At 49.2% G+C, this 18,073-nt stretch overlaps 1 protein-coding gene across 1 annotated transcript in view; it reads left to right on the top strand.

Moving 5' to 3' along the window:
• The window catches only part of NUMA1 (nuclear mitotic apparatus protein 1), a 739,614-nt gene that overhangs the window by 215,636 nt on the left and 505,905 nt on the right, over positions 1 to 18,073 (top strand). The window contains exon 9 of the mRNA XM_086936049.1: positions 257 to 402. Within this exon, the coding sequence (XP_086792175.1) occupies positions 257 to 402 (146 nt within the window). The remainder of the gene's footprint in view (positions 1 to 256; positions 403 to 18,073) is intronic.

Here is an 18,073-nt window from a genome sequence, read left to right as displayed (position 1 = left end):
ACAGCTTGTGAATTAGAGCCCCTACGTCTGCCATGCCATATTAACAGCACTTATCACTCAGTCGCAAACATCACACCTGGCTCCTTGTGTGTTCTGCAGGTGTGCTTACAAACGTTTATGTGCATTATTGTACACGTCTGCATTAACTGATTTTAGAAAGAATAAATATTCCTGATTGCGGATGATTACCTATATTGTGTTATTCCTATCCCACAAGATTCGGGTATCCTAATACAGTGGTCACTTTCCTTTGCAGTTCACCCTCCTCACCCATGAATGAAGTCTTTCACACACCGCAGTTCAAATTGCACCGTCTCAAGAAGCAGCTGACAGATGAGCGAGCCATTAGAGATGAGCTGGAGCTTGAACTGTCCGAGAACCGAAAGTGCCTTACCGAAAAGGGTAGGTAGAAGCTACATTTGCCATAGTTTTTATTTGTACTCATTGCTTCATCAGTATAAAGGCATAGGCTTGCCTCCTGTTGAGAGGTAGGTTGGAAATGTTTGACAGCATATTATAGTGCTGATTGATGAGCAGCGCTATGCCTTTACTTAAACTGTGAAGTTCAGGTTATTAAGACTGAAATATTTATGAAAGTGGGTTTCTGTTGCAGTAACCCCCCTACCCCCAGACTACTCTTGGTGTGCCCTGGGCCCTGGCCAATCAGGTTCCCAGGGCCTGTGTTCTCTTCCAAAACTAACACAATTTACATCTCTGGCCACAGCTGAGTTTCAGTCGCTGCCCCTGCCAGAAGATCAGGATGTATCAAATGCACTGACTGTTTTTGGGGAGGGATTGGTTAAGGTTCTGGATGTAATTGTTCCAGCAAACAGAACAGCCAAACCTACCCGTTTTAGACGGTCAGCCCAATGGTACTCCACCGAACTGAAGCAGGAAAAATCTTCCTGCAAAAGGCTGGAAAGACAGTGGCGACGGAGTAAATCCCCCGCAGTCAAATGCTTTTCAAATCCGCGCTAACAGTTTACCATCATAATTTAAAGGCAGCCAGATGTCAGTATATTGTGAAGCAAATAGAAAGTGCGAATAATTCCTCAAAAACGCTATTTGACATTGTCAAAGACTTTGCTGCCCCGACTGCCTGTAAGCAATCTCCCATCGATTTGCAAGATTTATGTGATTCATTGGATGGGTTTTTCCAGCAGAAAATTGACAATCTATGCCAATTTTTAATCCATGACCGGGGAAACTTACCAGTTGATTGTAGTTCAGGTGGTCTTAACTTAGTCAAAGAGGAATCCCTGGGTGTACATTGGACTGAATCTATTGTGAGCACTAAACGGTTTCTAACCACTCATACAAACATTCCTTATAGAGGTACAGACGGGAAATGTTTAACCAAAATGAAATATTTAGATAAGGAGTTCCACACTAAAAGTAAACGTTTACAATCTTTTTAATATTTTATAGAAATAAAATTTCTTGTGACAAGAAAATGGATTAAAAACCAAAGTACAATTCTTTGGATAAGTACAATGAAATATCAATAAAGTATCAAAAGACAGTTAAAAACAATTCATAATACATGAAAAACATATCACATTTATAAGAGTAATAAAACAAAGGAGAAAATGTCAATCAATACAGTTTTACAGAAAAAAGACACATAGATTATTTTCACAAACCCCCTCAACTTGTGGCCTTGATATTTTTTGCCACTACTCTTATAGATCCTCAGGTCTTTTCTTAATGTTGTTGGTACAGTAGACAGTATCTGTAATTTATGGATATCCGCTACCTCCTTGAATTTTATGGGATTCTAGTCAGAAAAAGCGTCGACGCGTTTCGGTGTTATTGTACTTGATGTTGTAACACCTTCATCAGAACAGCCGTCTCTTTGGGGTCACCGGCTCCTATGCTTATATAAAAAATTATTTCCTCATAGTGTATATAGATTCCCCTGGGGCATCCGTCCTCAAGGAGACTTCTATGGGAAATTTTCATTAAGCTGCTTTTTCATTGAGTTGTTTTGCTTGTGCCTTCGGGTTAGTGAACCTGCTCATGATAGGAGGGTCCTTCCTTTGTATGGGCAGACTATGATTCTCCCTCTCTTCTCGATGATTATGAACTCAAACAACGGGAAAAGTCTTTCTGTAGATAAAATGCTCTCATGAACAGGCATATGTCGTTTTCATTTATTCGACTTTTGAACAGGATATGTTCTGTCGGTTTGGCGTCCTGCGCTTTTGCCTCGTTCGTCTCCTACAGGTGGTCTTAACACCCAGACAGACTGCTCCTTGGAATGCTTCATGCCGATCTCGCTAATATAGACCCAAAGAGCCTTGGAGACCGCCAAATCGGGCTCCCTGGCGGATCCCCGCCCCCCCCCCCAATCCCCCCCCCCCCCCCCCAAGATTATGTCACTCTTGTCCAATACTTTGGCCCCCACCATCCAAAACCTTTTTAATCTCTCAATTTTGGAAGGTGTTATCCCAGCCCCTTGGAAGGAAGCATTTGTCTGCCCCATTTTAAAAAATGCCCTCAGCCAATCTTCAGGATCTAGCCAATTACTGCCCCATTTCTCTGCTCCCTCTCTTAGGAAAAATGCTGGAAAGCTTTATTAACCAGCAACTGAATAGTTATTTGGAAGCTAACGGTATTTTGGACCCCTCTCAATCCGGGTTCCGTCGGGGCTTCAGCACAGAAACGACACTTCTGGCGGTCACAGACTCCCTGAGGATGACCATGGATGCCGGTGATTCAGCTATTTTGGTCCTTCTTGACCTCTCCGCGGCCTTTGATACCATCTCTCATGCTAGGCTCGCGGAGAGGTTAAGTTCTGCCGGCATTCAGGGCTTAGATCTTAAATGGCTGCAGAATTTTCTAACGGACAGATACCAAACGGTCACCATGGGTTCCTAGCGGTCTAAAAAAACATCATTCTACATGGGCGTCCCCAGGGCTCCTGCCTTAGCCCCACCCTTTTTAACATCTATATGGCACCACTGGCTGAGTCGGTTGAAGCCCTGGGGTTCGAAACGGTGTTGTACGCCGATGACACCCAGCTGCTGTTCAACATCAACCCTAACCCGGAGGCTGACAGACTCCGGTTTAGCACAGGTATGCTGGAGATATCAAATTGGATGGCCAACAACTGCCTACAGCTGAACCAGAGTAAGACTGAAGTCATGTTGCTGGGGAAGGCGGCTGCAGCCGGGTCCGAGGATTGGTGGCCGACACAATTGGGCCCCCCTCCCATGCCAAAACAGTGTCAGCAACCTCGGCATCAAGCTGAACCACGCCTTTTCAATGCAAGATCACATAACATCGATCTCCGGGGCCTGTTATTTTAGGCTAAGACTGCTGCGAAAAATTCTCCCCTTTATTCCCATGGAACATCGTAGAACGCTGACTCAAGCCACCATCATTAGTCATTTAGACTATGGGAATGCCCTACTGGCCGAGGATGGAGTAATTTACAGGAATAAACTGCAGGTTATCCAGAATACGGCAGCCAGGCTGGTCCTGAACCAACCGGCGGGTTCCCCTTTGTTGCCACTGCTGACAACTCAGCATTGGCTACCAGTTAAACAAAGATCTTTTTTTAAAGTCTGTTGCCTGACTCATCGCGCTCCAGGGACAAGGCCCAATGTACCTTCAAAAAAAAATTTAAAAAACATGTTCCAATCTGCCCGTTGAGATCCAGCACGCTGCAACTACTCCATGTACCTCGAATTAAACGTCGTAGATCGGGGGGTATGGCCTTTTCCTACCTGGCCCCTAAATATTTTAACAGTCTTCCAATGGCGCTACGAGAAATGATATACTACCGAGCTTTTAGGAAACACCTTAAGGCTCTTCTGTACGGAGACATCCTTTTGCCCAGTTGTTCCCCCCCCCCTCCTCCAGGTGTTAATCTGAGTTAAGCGCCGAGATGCCCCACGGTGATTCGTGCGCTATACAAGATTACCCAACATAACACAGCTCAGCCCCTTGTAAATGGTACAACAGGTAGCCAGGGCACTGTGACCCGGGAACACCTCGAAAGGCTGCAACACTTATGGTGCCACCCTTAGAGGCCCTGTACCTTTACACACACACACACAGCCTTTGCAGGCTGCATGTTTTAGTGCAGAACAAAGCAGTCGACATGGCACACATCCCTGTGCCATGCCTACAACCCACTGCCGTGGCATAGATCCGTCCCCCCCTCTAGCTGGGTGCCCTATGCCAGTGATTAGGGTACAGGTGCATGAGCCCTTTACCCCTACAGTGTCTAAGTCCATTTTTGGGCATTGTAAGTACAGTGCTGCCATTAATATATGGTGCTGGGAGCTTATCACAAACTCCACAGCACCATAATGGCTACACTGAAAACTGAGAAGTTTAGGATCAGACATCTCAGCACATAAAACCCACACTGATGCCAGTGTGGGATTTAATGAGAAATGCACACAGAGGGCATATTTGAGATGCCCCCTGAAAAACGACCAGCTTCTGGTGGGTTCCCTGACTGGTACACACCAGCCCTCCACCATGAGACATGTTTCTGGACCCCTAGGGTGGGAGCCTACGCTCCCCGAGCCCAGAAGCAATGCCTTTCCTATGCGGAGGTGTTCACACCTCCCCAAGCCGGGAAGAGCCATCTGTGGCATGGCAGCTTCAAAGGCCTGGCAGCCTTTCTAATGCGACCCCCAACCTCTCCTGCTATCAGGAGCAGTCCCCCTTCCTGTCTCGCCTCCCTTTTGGCGGGAAGACAGGCGGGAAAAACTAGCCAGCCCAGGAGGTGTGCCCACCTCTGCCAACTCCACCCCTTAGGTGGTGGAGGAGAGGTGAAGCCCACTCTCCAGTGCCCGCCATCTTGCAGATGGCAGGCACTCCCCAATCAGGACTAGGGATTGTGCTCACTACCCCAGTTGGGGTGAGCACACCAAGGGTGTAGTCAACCTGAGGTCAGTAGCCCATTAGCTACTGACCTCAAGACCCCTAAAAACGCCCCCTAAATACAGTATTTAGGGGGCAGCCCTGAATCAAGGAGGCAGATTCAGAAACGACAAAAGATATGAAGGACCGAAGAGCCTTGCAAAGCTGACAAGAGTACGACTCCCACTGACTTGTCCCCAGCCCTACAGGCATGTCTCCCCTCAAACCTGCTTTTGCAAAATCCTGGTGTGTTCTTCAGCCAGCAACCTCAAAAACCCCAGAGGGCCTGCCTTCACTTCAGACAATCTCCCGTGAACAACGGACTTGTTCAAGCGCACCCTCTGACAGCAGCCAGGGACCGCGAATCCAGCCCACTCTGCCCCGCCAAACCTGGCCCGAGCTTGAGTGGAAAAACACCACGAGGAGGTCACCCCGGAGATCCTGACCTGAGATCGGCGACCCCTGACCTGCCTCCAGCCGACGCCTGCATTCTAAATCCATAAGGCACCCCTAACCGCGACCAGGAGCTGGTAAGAAGATCCGACTCCAAAGGGCACCGCTGCACCCGGAGCCCCACGGCCTTGGGTGGCCAAACAAACTGTGCCTAACCAACCCTTAACTTCCCAACTTACCTCTCCAAGTGGTGGTCGCACCCAGAAGTCCTTTCTCTCCCTGCCTGCAGTGCCTTTGCAAACCGGAGGCTCTCCATAGAAATCAGGGCGCCCGACATCGAAACAGCACACGACTGCCCCAATGCTGCTGAGGCTGTACCTTTTGTGCTACTTTGTTTCCCCTTTTGCCCTGACCTGAACCCTATGAGCTTAGCTCCCACAACCCAGTGGCCTGCTTGCCAGCAGCCACCAACCGGAGGCCCCCTATGTCCGATTGGATAACATTGGGCCTCAACACTCTGCACCTGGCTGCCCTAGTGCCGCTGAGGGTGCAATAGTGCATCACTGACCCTGGGGGACCCCCGAGTCTAACCCCAGAACCTTAACTCCCACAGTCTATTACTTATCTGTGAACCTTTACCCTCTTTTTCTCCAAAGGATAACATTGACAATTTTCTTATAAAAAGTTGTTGCGTTTTGAAATCTAGAAATATTCTTTAAAAATCGCACAAATAACCAAAACCTATTTACTTAACTGTTTACAGGAAATGTCCCAGTGCTGAATACAGGTATCCAGCACTGAGTAAGAAAAGTAACGTACAAAATAACTTGCCTGTAATTTACTGAAAAAGCCTATTTGCTAAGTGTTCCATCTTACTGCATCCCCTGTAAATCAAACAAAGTACAATTTCTTTTGGATTTTCAAACTGTTCTATATCCAGTAGCTTATTACTGAAAAGTATTTGATGCTTACCTGTGCCAGGCTTGCTTGGTTCTAAAAATAAAATAGTATATATTTTTATACAAATATAATTGGCCTAGAGTTTAGGTCTTGAGTGTGTGAACTCTTTTACTGACTGTGTACATCAAATACTTAACACTGTCCTCTGATACTGCTTTACTGCTCGACCAAGCTACCACTAGAGAGTAAGGTGATATCAAACTTTAACCTCTGCCTACTGTTGCAGGGATTCTGCTCCTACTCAGAACTGTGCGCAGAGACCCAGGACCTCAGTGAATTGTGGTCGACCAAAAAAACTCACCTCAGTACCTAAAACCCCTAACCTACTAGCATCAGTGTCAAATTAGCTCTTTGTTCTATAACAAAGGAACCAATGATTAGACAACCCAGTACATGCAACTTAGGTTATACTCTGGAATGGTGGGAAGCAAGAACACTCTTTCGTTATACTCATACCAGTCCACAACAGGAATAAAAGAGACACAGGAATGGTTAAAATATTTATTTTAACGACGTGCTCTAGGATGCAGTATCTTTGCTAACATAAGCAGACATATGATTAGAAATAATATGATCAGCATTGTTACAATTCCATAAAACACAAAAGGATAAATCATATTGCAATGATGGTGAAAACAGGTCTTCTAGTGCCTTGTGTAACACCCTCCCTAGGGGAACTATGGTTTATAAAATATTGAATGTTTCTCAGACTTGTGTGGAGGACCCCATACCTCCAAGACCAGCAGGAATGGATCACATCCGGATCTGCAAAAGCTCGGTCTCTCTGGAAAAACAGGATTCTTCCAAGTGTCTGAAATCATGCTTACAGTGCGATATTAAAGGCGCCAGAATCCCGTTGGCTGCATGTATGTTATGTCTAAAATGTGAGCCGATCAGCCCGAACAACAGCTACCTTGTTATGATCACCTTGGAGGCTTTAGCACTCTGTTCAGACTAGGGTCGCGATGTAAGTCTAGGGATGTCAAACAACCCATTCTCATGTGAAGCAACAGCTGTGTCGTGTGCAAAAGCAGCAAAAAGGTAAAATGGTGTTTAAACTTCTAATAAGCCTATGCTAACATAGCAATGTACCCAACAAGGCCCAGCCCTCCTGACACTACCTCTGGGGTCACCTGGACTCTATACACACTATACCTCATTTTGGTGTAGTGTGTATATATAGAGCCCGTTTCCTACAAAATACAGTTCGGCATTTCGTCTTCTGATTTTTATTTGTGAATGTAAATCTAGTTTCAAAATAGATTGCTTCAAAGCACTAGCAAACCGTTAACAGGCTGATTCAGAGACCTGCACCAAATGTGAAGCAGGGCACAAAACTATGTGCATCACATTTGACAATGTCTGTGCCAATAGTTCTGTTGGCGTATATGGGCTAGAGTAGATAACTGAGTGAAGTTTTGAAAAAAAGAAAAAGGGTAGTTATTTTCCTTTTTTGAACTGTTATAGTTATTCATTAAAACTGTACCGAGTAATACGTTACGGCAGTAACTGTCATTTAACATGGTGGATTTACTGCATGGTAATAACACCCTACTTAAAATCTCAGAAGACTACTGTGTGAATGATCACAATATCTTTCTGTGCCATCTGTGTAATTAGATCCGAGAAAAACAGTCAATAGGTTCCTATTGAGACAAATGAAGTTAACTGTTACCAGGTGTAATGACCTGATAATTCTGTCAATCACCAGGGCATACTTACCTTATCCCTTCTCAGGACCCAAAAAGGTACAACACTTGACAATACACAATACTTACCTAAGAAAGGAATAATACCAACGAATATCTAAAGATATATGGCATATAGGGGGGGCGTGGCCAACCGGGCAGCGAGATGGCCGCTCTGTGAGTGAGCTCCGCCGGCTGCACACAATAATTCTGAATAACCTGTACCGCGGCTTCGGAGGGGCCTGCTCTGCGGGTGATTCGGCTGCGGGCACCCAGCTGATCCCTCAGCTGAATCCTGGCACGAACCGGAGGAGTGAGATACGGCCCCCGACGCCCTGGCCGCGTTGGGGGCTCGCGGAAGCCCACTGCTGTGGAGCCCTGAACGGGAGCAATATTCAACTACAGCCCGGGGATTGTCAGGCCTACGGAGGCCGAATGGGTGAAGCAGCGCCAACCCTCTAACAGTCACGCCGCCCACGAGGACCGTGCCGGGGATAGCTGCGGCACCGGCAAGAAGATATTGCCATCAGTGAACAACAACCAAGTGAGTGGCAGAGCGCTGAGCTCCCGAGAGCGGTAATTGGAGAAGCGCCTCAGGCGAAGCTGCCATTTTTTCTCGAAGCAGAGGAGCTGGGCGGGAGACTAACTGATCCCCAAGCTAATTACTGGGTCCTACTGCCGCAATTTATTCTCGTGGGGTCTCCATGGCAAACTAACCCTGTCAAGGCGAACCGCCTCCTGCCATTGCCTCATATGCTGGGGTGTTGGGACTGTAGCTGGCACTGAACACTGTCGCAGCGGACAGCGGCAACTGCCACCATCGGCAGTGTTATCCTAGCGCTGGTAGAAGCCTGACATCGGCCGAAGCCCAAACCTATATCTAACACACTCCTGCACACGCCGAGGTCGGGCGGCGCTGGTGCGCCTGGTCGCTGGCGGAGCCCGCCTTTTTCTGTCTGATCAGCCCTAGGTGCTGAGCCGATCTTTTGCTGAAACCCGGCCCTCCCGGACACCCTCGGACGTCCTACACAACTGTGAGGGGGTGCAGGGCTCACATAACTATACTATACTGTACCTGGCTGCAGTGGAAGGGTTGCCCTGCTGGGAGTCGCAGAGGGATCCGTGGAGCGGCTTGCACTGGACACCCCACTGTGGCAGCGCTCCCCCGTATCCAAGATGGGAGGGAAGAACGACGCGAGGCAGCCCAGGCTCAATTTTGTGCAAAAGCAAAAAGCCAAGCAAAGTACGTCGGATCTGGAGACGGAGGCGCCCCCCTCACAGGGGCCTGCTGCAGACATAGACTTTGGGGCGCTGATAATGGAAGTCAGATCGAGCCTAAAAAGTATTGACTCCTAATTGGATGCCATGTCCTCGCAGCTGGAGTCTGTCAAAACCAAGGTGGATGCGCACGAAACTTGATTGGACTGCCTGGAGAATAGGAACACTGAGTGCTGCGAGTTCCAACAACACACCAAACAACATATCACCAACATCGAGAGGGAACTGGAATCCCTACGCACCAAGGCTGATGATTTGGAGGCGCGTTCCCGGAGATCAAACATTCGCATTACGGGAATTCCGGAAACGGCGAACACTGGCAAAATGGAGGTGTTTGTGGCGGACCTCCTGCATGAACTCTTTGACCCAGACCTTTCCCAAGTTTTCATGGTCGAAAGGGCACATAGAGCGCTTGGTAAGAAACCACCGCCCGGCGCAACTCCTCGCCCTATACTTGCCAAACATCTGAATTTCCAAGACAGGGACCTCATCCTGCGACTCGCCAGAGAGAAGGGTAAGATCACCCACAAAGGTAATCACATCTCCTTTTACCCTGACTTTACCCCCCTTGTTCAAGCGGCCAGAAAATAATTCATGCCGGCCAAGAAACTGCTAATGCAGGCCGGGGTCCAGTACTCGCTCCTGTATCCGGCAAAACTTAAGGTAATATACGAGCACACCGCGCACTTTTTCACGGATGCGCATTCAGCAATGAAGTTTGCTGAACACATTTGCGGTCCTGGGGCAAGACGGAAATCGCCGAGACTAGGGAATGACTCTGGTCAACTCAGCGATAATGACTGAGCGAACTGTAGCTGCCGAAAATACGATGTCACCTGGTCGGGCCTGTCTCATTTGGCCCATGCGAACCACCTGCCCCTGTCCTAAGTGCTTTGTCTACCCTGATTTGTTCTAAATGTGGGCACTGAGGGCGGGCACCCTATTGAATGTAATGCTTCTGATTCGTGGTAATTTCCCTATATTTTGCTGGGTCGCCGGTGGTCGCCCCGTGGGGCGGGACACCCTTCGAGCTGTGGAATTTTCCTACCATGTGCAGCCACCCTGTGCAAACAGGGGTGCAAGCTGGGAGCACCACGCCCCCATGGGGTATCTCCCACTGTTACTGTTTCTAGTTTGCCAGAGCATTCCACAGGGCTCTGGTAGGGGTCTATCACAACCTGATTGGGGGGTTGGTGAGGGCGGGGGGTGGAGAGGGGTGTTGGGCTGTTTGTTAGTTGTTATGAAATGGTGCGATAGAGGACGTCATATGTCATATCCAATGTACAGGTCATTGCTGTGCTTGCTCCGGGTTGAAATGGTGATGGATGCGAAAGAGGATACGGGGCGGGACTTGATGGCTCTGCAAGATTTCCGAAATGGGGGGAGTTAAATTGTGGACATGGAACATTCGGGGCCTAGGGGACTACAAAAAAGCTAGACTGATGCATGGGATGCTTGCCAGACACAGTGTGGACATATGCTTTATACAGGAGACACACATCAACACCACCCCCTCGCCCAGGTTGAAGCACTCTCTGTGGTCACATGTGTACTCTGCTATCTACTTTAACTACACTAGAGATGTGGCGATACTTATCCGGAGGGGTTTGGATTGGAGGGAACATTCCTGCATGCTAGATAAGGAGGGGAGGTATGTTATTGTGCACGGCTCACTGCAGGGGAGGCCGTTGGTGCTAGCAGCCATTTACGGCCCAAATGTAGACGATCCGGACTTCTTTCGAAATGTTTGGGCTCAGGTCATGTTGCTGGATTGCCCACAAATTGTTTTGGGGGGCGATTTTAATGTAGTACTAAATGATGAACTGGACCTCAGGCGTAGGGAGATCCACGCATGCTAATGCGCGTCAGGCGATTCTTGATGTGATGGATGAAGGCTTGCTGTCTGACGTGTGGAGATCTAGACACCCCGAAGACCAGATAGGAACATGTATAACGTGCCATCATGCAGCCTGGTCCCGCCTGGACTATTGGCTGGTGTCTCCTGATGTGGCGACTTGGGCAGTGGAGGTGGATATACAGGCCAGATCGCTCTCAGACCATGCCCCCTGCATGCTGGAACTGCATGTACCCAATGCTCCTAGGAGGGCGTTTTCATGGCGCCTGCCCCCCCATGCACTCACAGACTGCTTTCACTGAAGACATTAGGGCAGATATTGTAAAATACTTTGAGGAGAACGAGGGCTCCGCATCATCAGAAGCTATAGTGTGGGACACATTTAAAGCGGTGATTCGAGGCCAATGTATTGCGAGACAGGCCGGGGTGCTGCGGGCTATTCGTCACACACTAACCCAGCTTGAGCGAGAATTAAAAGAACTAGACCTGGCCTTCTGCCGCGACCCTACACTGGAACTAGCGGGGCAGATGAAGTCCAAACTGATTGCATTTAATGAGGAAGCTCAAAGGGAGGTGAAATTCCTGGGGAAGCAGGCGGAGGCCCGCAGGTATGGAGAAGGGGACAGGCCGAGTAGAACCCTGGCACGACTGATATCCCCTCACTCACAAACACATTACATACACGCCATTCATAATTCTGCGGGATCCCTAGTTGTTGGTCAGGAGGCTGTGCTGGACGCATTCAGAGTTTTACGCATCCCTATACACCACTAGACAGCCCACGATCCCATCTTCCCTAGACAGCTTCTTAGATTCCATTGCTATCGTATGGTTCAATGACCTCCATCGCCAGTACATGGATGTCCCGGTCACAGTCCAGGACAAAACTCAGGTGATAAGAGCATGCCCGCAAATAAAGCCCCGGGCCCAGATGGCCTGACGACAGCCTTCTATAAGGCGTACGCTGAGGAGTTGGCCCCGAAACTTCACTCTGTGTTTGCCGAGGCCCTGGAGTTGGAATCCCTTCCGCACTCGATGCGCGAGGCCTTAATTATAACCTTGTTAAAACCAGACAAAGACAGCCAGATCCTCGACTCATATCGCCCCCTTTCCCTAATAAATGTTGACGTAAAAATTTATGCTAAGATCATTGCGGATAGACTTCAACCCCTGTTGCCGTTGGTGGCTCTTCCTGATCAATCAGGGTTTATTCCTGGCCGTGCCACCTCACACAACCTCAGAACGATCTTTTCCATTTTGCATTACCTTCATCCCTCTATTCAGGCAGCAGTAATTTTTCTAGACGCCACTAAAGCGTTTGATTCACTCGAATGGCCATACCTGTTCAGAATTCTGGGCAGGATGGGGTTTAGCCGTAACTTCATGACTCTTATTAGATTACTGTACGACGCACCCAGGGCACGGGTAAGCGGGAACGGGCTCGTATCTCGACCCTTTGCCATATCCAGGGGGACCAGACAGGGCTGTCTCTTGTCCCCACTACTTTTTGCCATTGCAATGGAGCCCCTTGCGGCCAGAGTTCGCCAACATCATACCGCGAGAGGGATAGGCTTCAGCTCTCGTAGTGTGTTGATCTCCCTATAAGCAGATGACATCACACTGTACGTCATCAATCCTGCTGAGAACCTGAACCTCCTACTGTGCGAATTTGTACGCTTTGAAGGCTTGGCCGGCGTGTCTATGAACTGGTCTAAATCCGTCGCGTTTCCATTAACCGACACCACCAGGGAATCACCATCGGAATATCCCCTGCGTTGGGAAACGGACGCAGTTAAGTACCTGGGAATATGGATCAGCCGTGACATACAGGAGCTGTGGACCCTAAATTTTGGCAAAGCGGTCGACTGGCTGGAGGGGAAGGTGGAAATCTGGAATAAACTCCCTCTGTCTCTGGTTGCGAGAACGGCACTGGCAAAGATGGTGGTTTTCCCCAAATTTTTATATCCGTTTGTAAATATTCCATTGCCCTTGACAGCGCACTTTCATGCGCGTGTACAGTCGCTGTTGTTGACACTTGTGTGGACTGTTGGCCATGCGAGGACATCTTGGGCGTTGCTCACGCTGCGCCAAGGCGGCCTGGGAGCACCCGACCTGAAATTGTACTCGCTGTGTGCGCAGGCACAACTCTTGCATTTCTGGGCCTTTCCCACCCCCTACCAGCCGCATGTCGCGGTGGAGCTGGCCGTAGCGGCCCCGTCGCCACTGAGCGTAGCACTGTATGGCAAGGTTTCACGCCCATCGAAAGACGTGGACACAGTGGACATGCTCCGCTGGTCTTGGCGTGGATTACGCAATAGGGCGAAGCTCCCCTTACTCTAAGCACCAGCCATTCCGCTGCGTGGTAACCCAATGATGCCCTGCTTGCGCGATAGGGACGGAGCCCTCACACTCCGAGGGCAAAGCATACACACCTTTGCGGACTTATATCCGAACGGGACCTTCAGAGACCTGGGCGTACGCGCGGAAGATCAATCTGAATGATTCTCTGACTTACTCCTGTATCACTCCCTCAAGGAATCTTGTAAGGCGTTGTGGCCCCAATTCCCTGAGGAACCACCGCAGCTCCTTGCCCTTCAAAACTTGCTTTCGAGACCCTCTCCTAAGAAGCTGCTGTCTCGGCTGTACAACTGCATGCAAGAGCAATTCCCAATCACTGTGCCCTCTTCTATGCAAGCCTGGAGCGATAACCTGGAGACGCCCCTAACGGAGGAGCAATGGGAGTACTGCTGTAGACAACTCACAGCACTATCACCCAATTACAGATTGAGATTAGTGCATTTCAAATTCCTACACAGGTACTACCGCACACCGATGTTGCACCGCATGGGAATCAGAGGACGCCACATGCTGGAAATGTGGTGGCGCTGATGCATCCTTCCTACATGTGGCATGGAGCTGCCCTAAGCTCGAGGAGTATTGGTCCAGCACTTTCACTGCCATTAATCAAATCCTGCACAGAACTGACGAGCCATCCCCACTTCTGGGTCTACTGGGATATGGTCAGGACACTTTACCCGGGAACAGGAAGTTACATGCGCTATTGCTCCTTTATGCTAAGAGGCAGGTAGCGGTGCACTGGGGTCGCAAGGTGTTGCCTACATTCGCTGTGTGGGTGCGGAATGTAACATATGGAAACGCGCAGCTTGAGCACTACTGGGAGTCGATGCCCACCGCTTCCAGACCTAAAGACATATGGGAGCAATTCATGCAGTGGTCACGGGAGCGTGCAGATTCCAACGCTTCTGGGCACTCGCCCGCAGTGGAAATCTCTGATATGGGTTGATATATTTGAGATTGCACCTAGGGCCTCATGTTGGGGTAGGACCTGAGTATGATAATACTCCATGGATGTAAGTTAGAATTATCGGTGCCCTGATTGAGACTATATGTTGATGTACCTCTACATATTGCGGTACCCCTTCCCTGGCCGGGTGATCCCTTCTGTGAGTCTGCTCCCCCCTCCTCCCCCGTGTAGTTGAGTGCTGCCTGCCCGTTGTGCTTCCTGCTGCTGTCTGCACGTCTGCGGGATGACGTCTTGCCCGAATACATAATACCCTCCACGCAAGTACTGCTATGCCTGTTCGATACTCCTCCTCTGATCCGCACTGGCTGTTATTTATATCAAATGCTATTATTCATGCACTGTTGCCTCGCCAGCACCGACCATTTGATAGTGCTCTATACGTCTATTGACCCTAAAAAATGTGAGACAAGTTGCTTAGCTACTGTTACATATGCTTGCTACACGCTGAACGCCGTCATATGTAATGATGCTGCATGGCACATCGTAAGGTGTGACAATTTGTTTTTGCGATAACTCGATCTAATAGCGGCCTGCCTCCGGGTTGTTGGCGTGACGCTGTGTAACTTGCACAATGTATAATAAACGTCTTACACAAAAAAAAAAGATTTATGGCATATGCTGGGGAGCTTGCGAAAAACTCCCCTTGGCGACAACAACGCAAGAACAATACCAGTGACGACAAAATAACCCGGGAAAAACAACGTTACTCGGTAAAACAACGCAATAAACCAAGGGCCACAAGGTAACAACATACACCAGGGTATGGAAACACAACACAATACCAAGAGCCACAGGGTAAAAATGTGAAACAAATTCCTCCCCCCCCCCCCCCCCCCTCCCCTCTATTGGAGCTAAAACAAAGCGCACTCCTCCTAACAATGCCTCTGGGTGGGTTACTTATTGGTTTTGGTTTCCCTGGTTAAGAACTGAGCCCAACCTTCAACAACTACCTGCAGTAAGGGAAACTTACCATCCTTCTGATGCTACAGCACTTGGACCAGAAAGGCCCCTACCTCCCATCCAAGGAATACAGGGGAATAATGGCATTTATTCTGGGGTTTCTTTATTACACAATGATAGAATGACGAAAGAAATCACTACTATGTCATAATAGGCCTTCTTCACATCAATCCCTAAGCAGTTGCTAATGCAATAAGAATACACATATGTAGAGCTCATATGTAAATCGGCATATACGCTGAAAATAGGAGACGATAGTTAGATAAGAACAGTTAGGAAATAACAGTTAGCGGAACACCTCACCGAGTTTCTACACATCCTGCTTCCACTTCGCCAGAGGGGAGTCTGTTTCTTCAGCCGAATCAGGAGTCTCTGCTCCACCGTCCCTGCTACACATCTGTACTGTGATGAGCTACCAGTGATCGAGACCCAAACACCCCCTTTAGTACAAGTTGAAATGTTGGGCGAAGCTTCTAGCAAACCGCACCCCCTGTTCCCGTCAGATTCCATACCACTCCGAGCCAAGGTCACAGCTTCATCTAGCTAGCCGTCTGTTATGACTTCGAGGCAGAGTGAGCACATTCCTCCGACAAGAACCAGTTCCTGCTAGTAAACGAAGTGCGAAAAACAAGTGAGAAGTAAAACCTGACTCCTCACCCAGAAAAGCTTAGAAGATGGCAACAGCTTAGAAAATGAAGTCCCTCAAAGAGCCCAAATTAGTATGCAAGATGGCATTAGAGTGTGCCAAAGCCAATAGATAAGCCCCGCCTTTAAGCAAGATAGTCCGGCACGGAAAGAACATTATCGATTCCTATTTTACAGTTAATCTATATTCGGGCCTGCATAGCACTATATTGGAGCAAAATATACTTAGATGGTATTGGGCAATAGTCATAATCGAGCCAATTATCCATAAAAATGGCTCAATCGCTACACCAGGTATGTACTCTGTCTTTGGGGTTGAGTTTCTGGGGTAAGCACAAGGGTTTCCCCTGAGTCAAGGATGCACTCTAGTTATACTCTCTCGTTATACCCTCAGCGGCACTAGGGCGGCCGGGTGCAGGGTCTTAGGCCCTATGTTATTCAGTGGGGGATAGGGTGCCTCAGGTTGATGGCTGCATACGAGCAGGCCACTGGGTTGTGGGAGAAAAGCTCCTGGTGTTAAGCTCAGAGCAAAGGGGATCAGAGTTAGCATCCAAAGTACACCCCAAGCGGCACTGGGGCGGCTGGGTGCAGGGTGTTGTTTTCGAGTCTGGTGCCATGTTGATTGCAAAGGGGATTCTCCGGTTTCAACAAAGACTGCAGGCTCGGGGACAGATCTTCTGGAGGTGACCACCAGTTGGAGAGGCAAGTTGGGATGCCTCGGGATGCTGGGACACTGTCGGTTGGGCCACCCAAGGCTGTGGGGATTCGGGTGCAGGGGTGTCTTTAGGCGTTAGGTTTCTCTTACCAGCTCTGGTAACGGTGGGGGGAGATCCTCCAGTAAGAGGATGCAGGCTGCGCTGGGAGATTCGATTCAGGTCCGAGATCAAAAGATCTCTGGTCAGAATCGCCAGAGGGACCTCATGGTGTTGGGCCACTGTAACTCCAGCCGTGGTGCAGACTTGCGGGTTTGGCCTGAGCTGGAGCCTTTGGGTGAACAAATCCGGTGTTCACGGGAGATAATCTTTTCCTTTGAAGGCAGTACAGGTTCTCTGAGTTGTTGAGGTTGCTGACTCCAGGACACACCAGAGTTTTTTCTATTGCAGGTTCAAGGTGGGGAAAAGCTGGAAGGGCAGGAGCCAAGTCAGTAGGTGTCCTTCCTGGCTTCAGCACAGCTGTTCGGTCGTTCTTTTCTTCTTGGTCGTTGCTTGTCTTAGGAGGCAAGGTTCAGGGGTGCCCCATAATACTAGATTTAGGGGCGTTACAGGTAAGTAAAAGGTTGGGACCAAGGGATCCCTTTCTTGGGGTGGGTACACCCCCTATTATGCCACCCTCCAGTGGGAGGGGGCTTATGCCTCACTCTGGTTGGCTGGGTCCCCTCATCTGCAAGATAGCAGGAACTGAGTTTTGCTTCACCTCGCCTCCCCCACCTGAGGGGTAGGGTTGGCAAAGGTGGGCACTTGGTTTTTCCGCCGGTTCTCCTGCCTAAAGTGGGGATCAGAACTGGTGGGGACCAGTTGCCGGAAGCAGCAACAGACCTGGGGAAGCTCACAAAGGTGGCAAGCTTCCCATTTGTGGACCCTGCCCATCTTGGGGGAGGAGGCTTGGCAGCTTGTCCCAGGAAGGGGCATTGTTTTAGGCCCCTGAGAGCAGCAGGTTCTAAACCCAGTGGTCCAGAAACCTATCTGGTGGTGGCAAATGGGGAGCAGCCACTCAGCCTGGACACTAGTGTTAGATCATTTTTCAGGGGGCATCTCTAAGATGTCCTCTGTGTGCATTTTTTATTAAATCCCACACTGGTATCAGTATGGGTTTAATGTGCTGAGAAGTTTGATGACAAACTTCTCAGTTTTTAGTAAAGCCATTATGGGGCTGTGGCGTTCGTAATGACAAACTCCCAGCACCATATACTCTTAATGGCATTACTGCACTTACAATGTTTAAGAAGTGGCTTTGATGCTGTAGGGGTACAGGGCTCATTCACCTGTACCCTCACCACTGGTATAGTGCACCCACCTAGAGGGGTGGCTGATCTATGCCAGGGCAGTGGGTTGTAGGCATGGCACACAGGGATGTGCAATGTCGCCTTTC

This window comes from Lissotriton vulgaris, chromosome 8 (genome assembly GCF_964263255.1).
Source record: "Lissotriton vulgaris chromosome 8, aLisVul1.2, whole genome shotgun sequence".
NCBI lineage: Eukaryota > Metazoa > Chordata > Amphibia > Caudata > Salamandridae > Lissotriton > Lissotriton vulgaris.
This window is presented reverse-complemented; position numbering and strand designations above follow the sequence as displayed.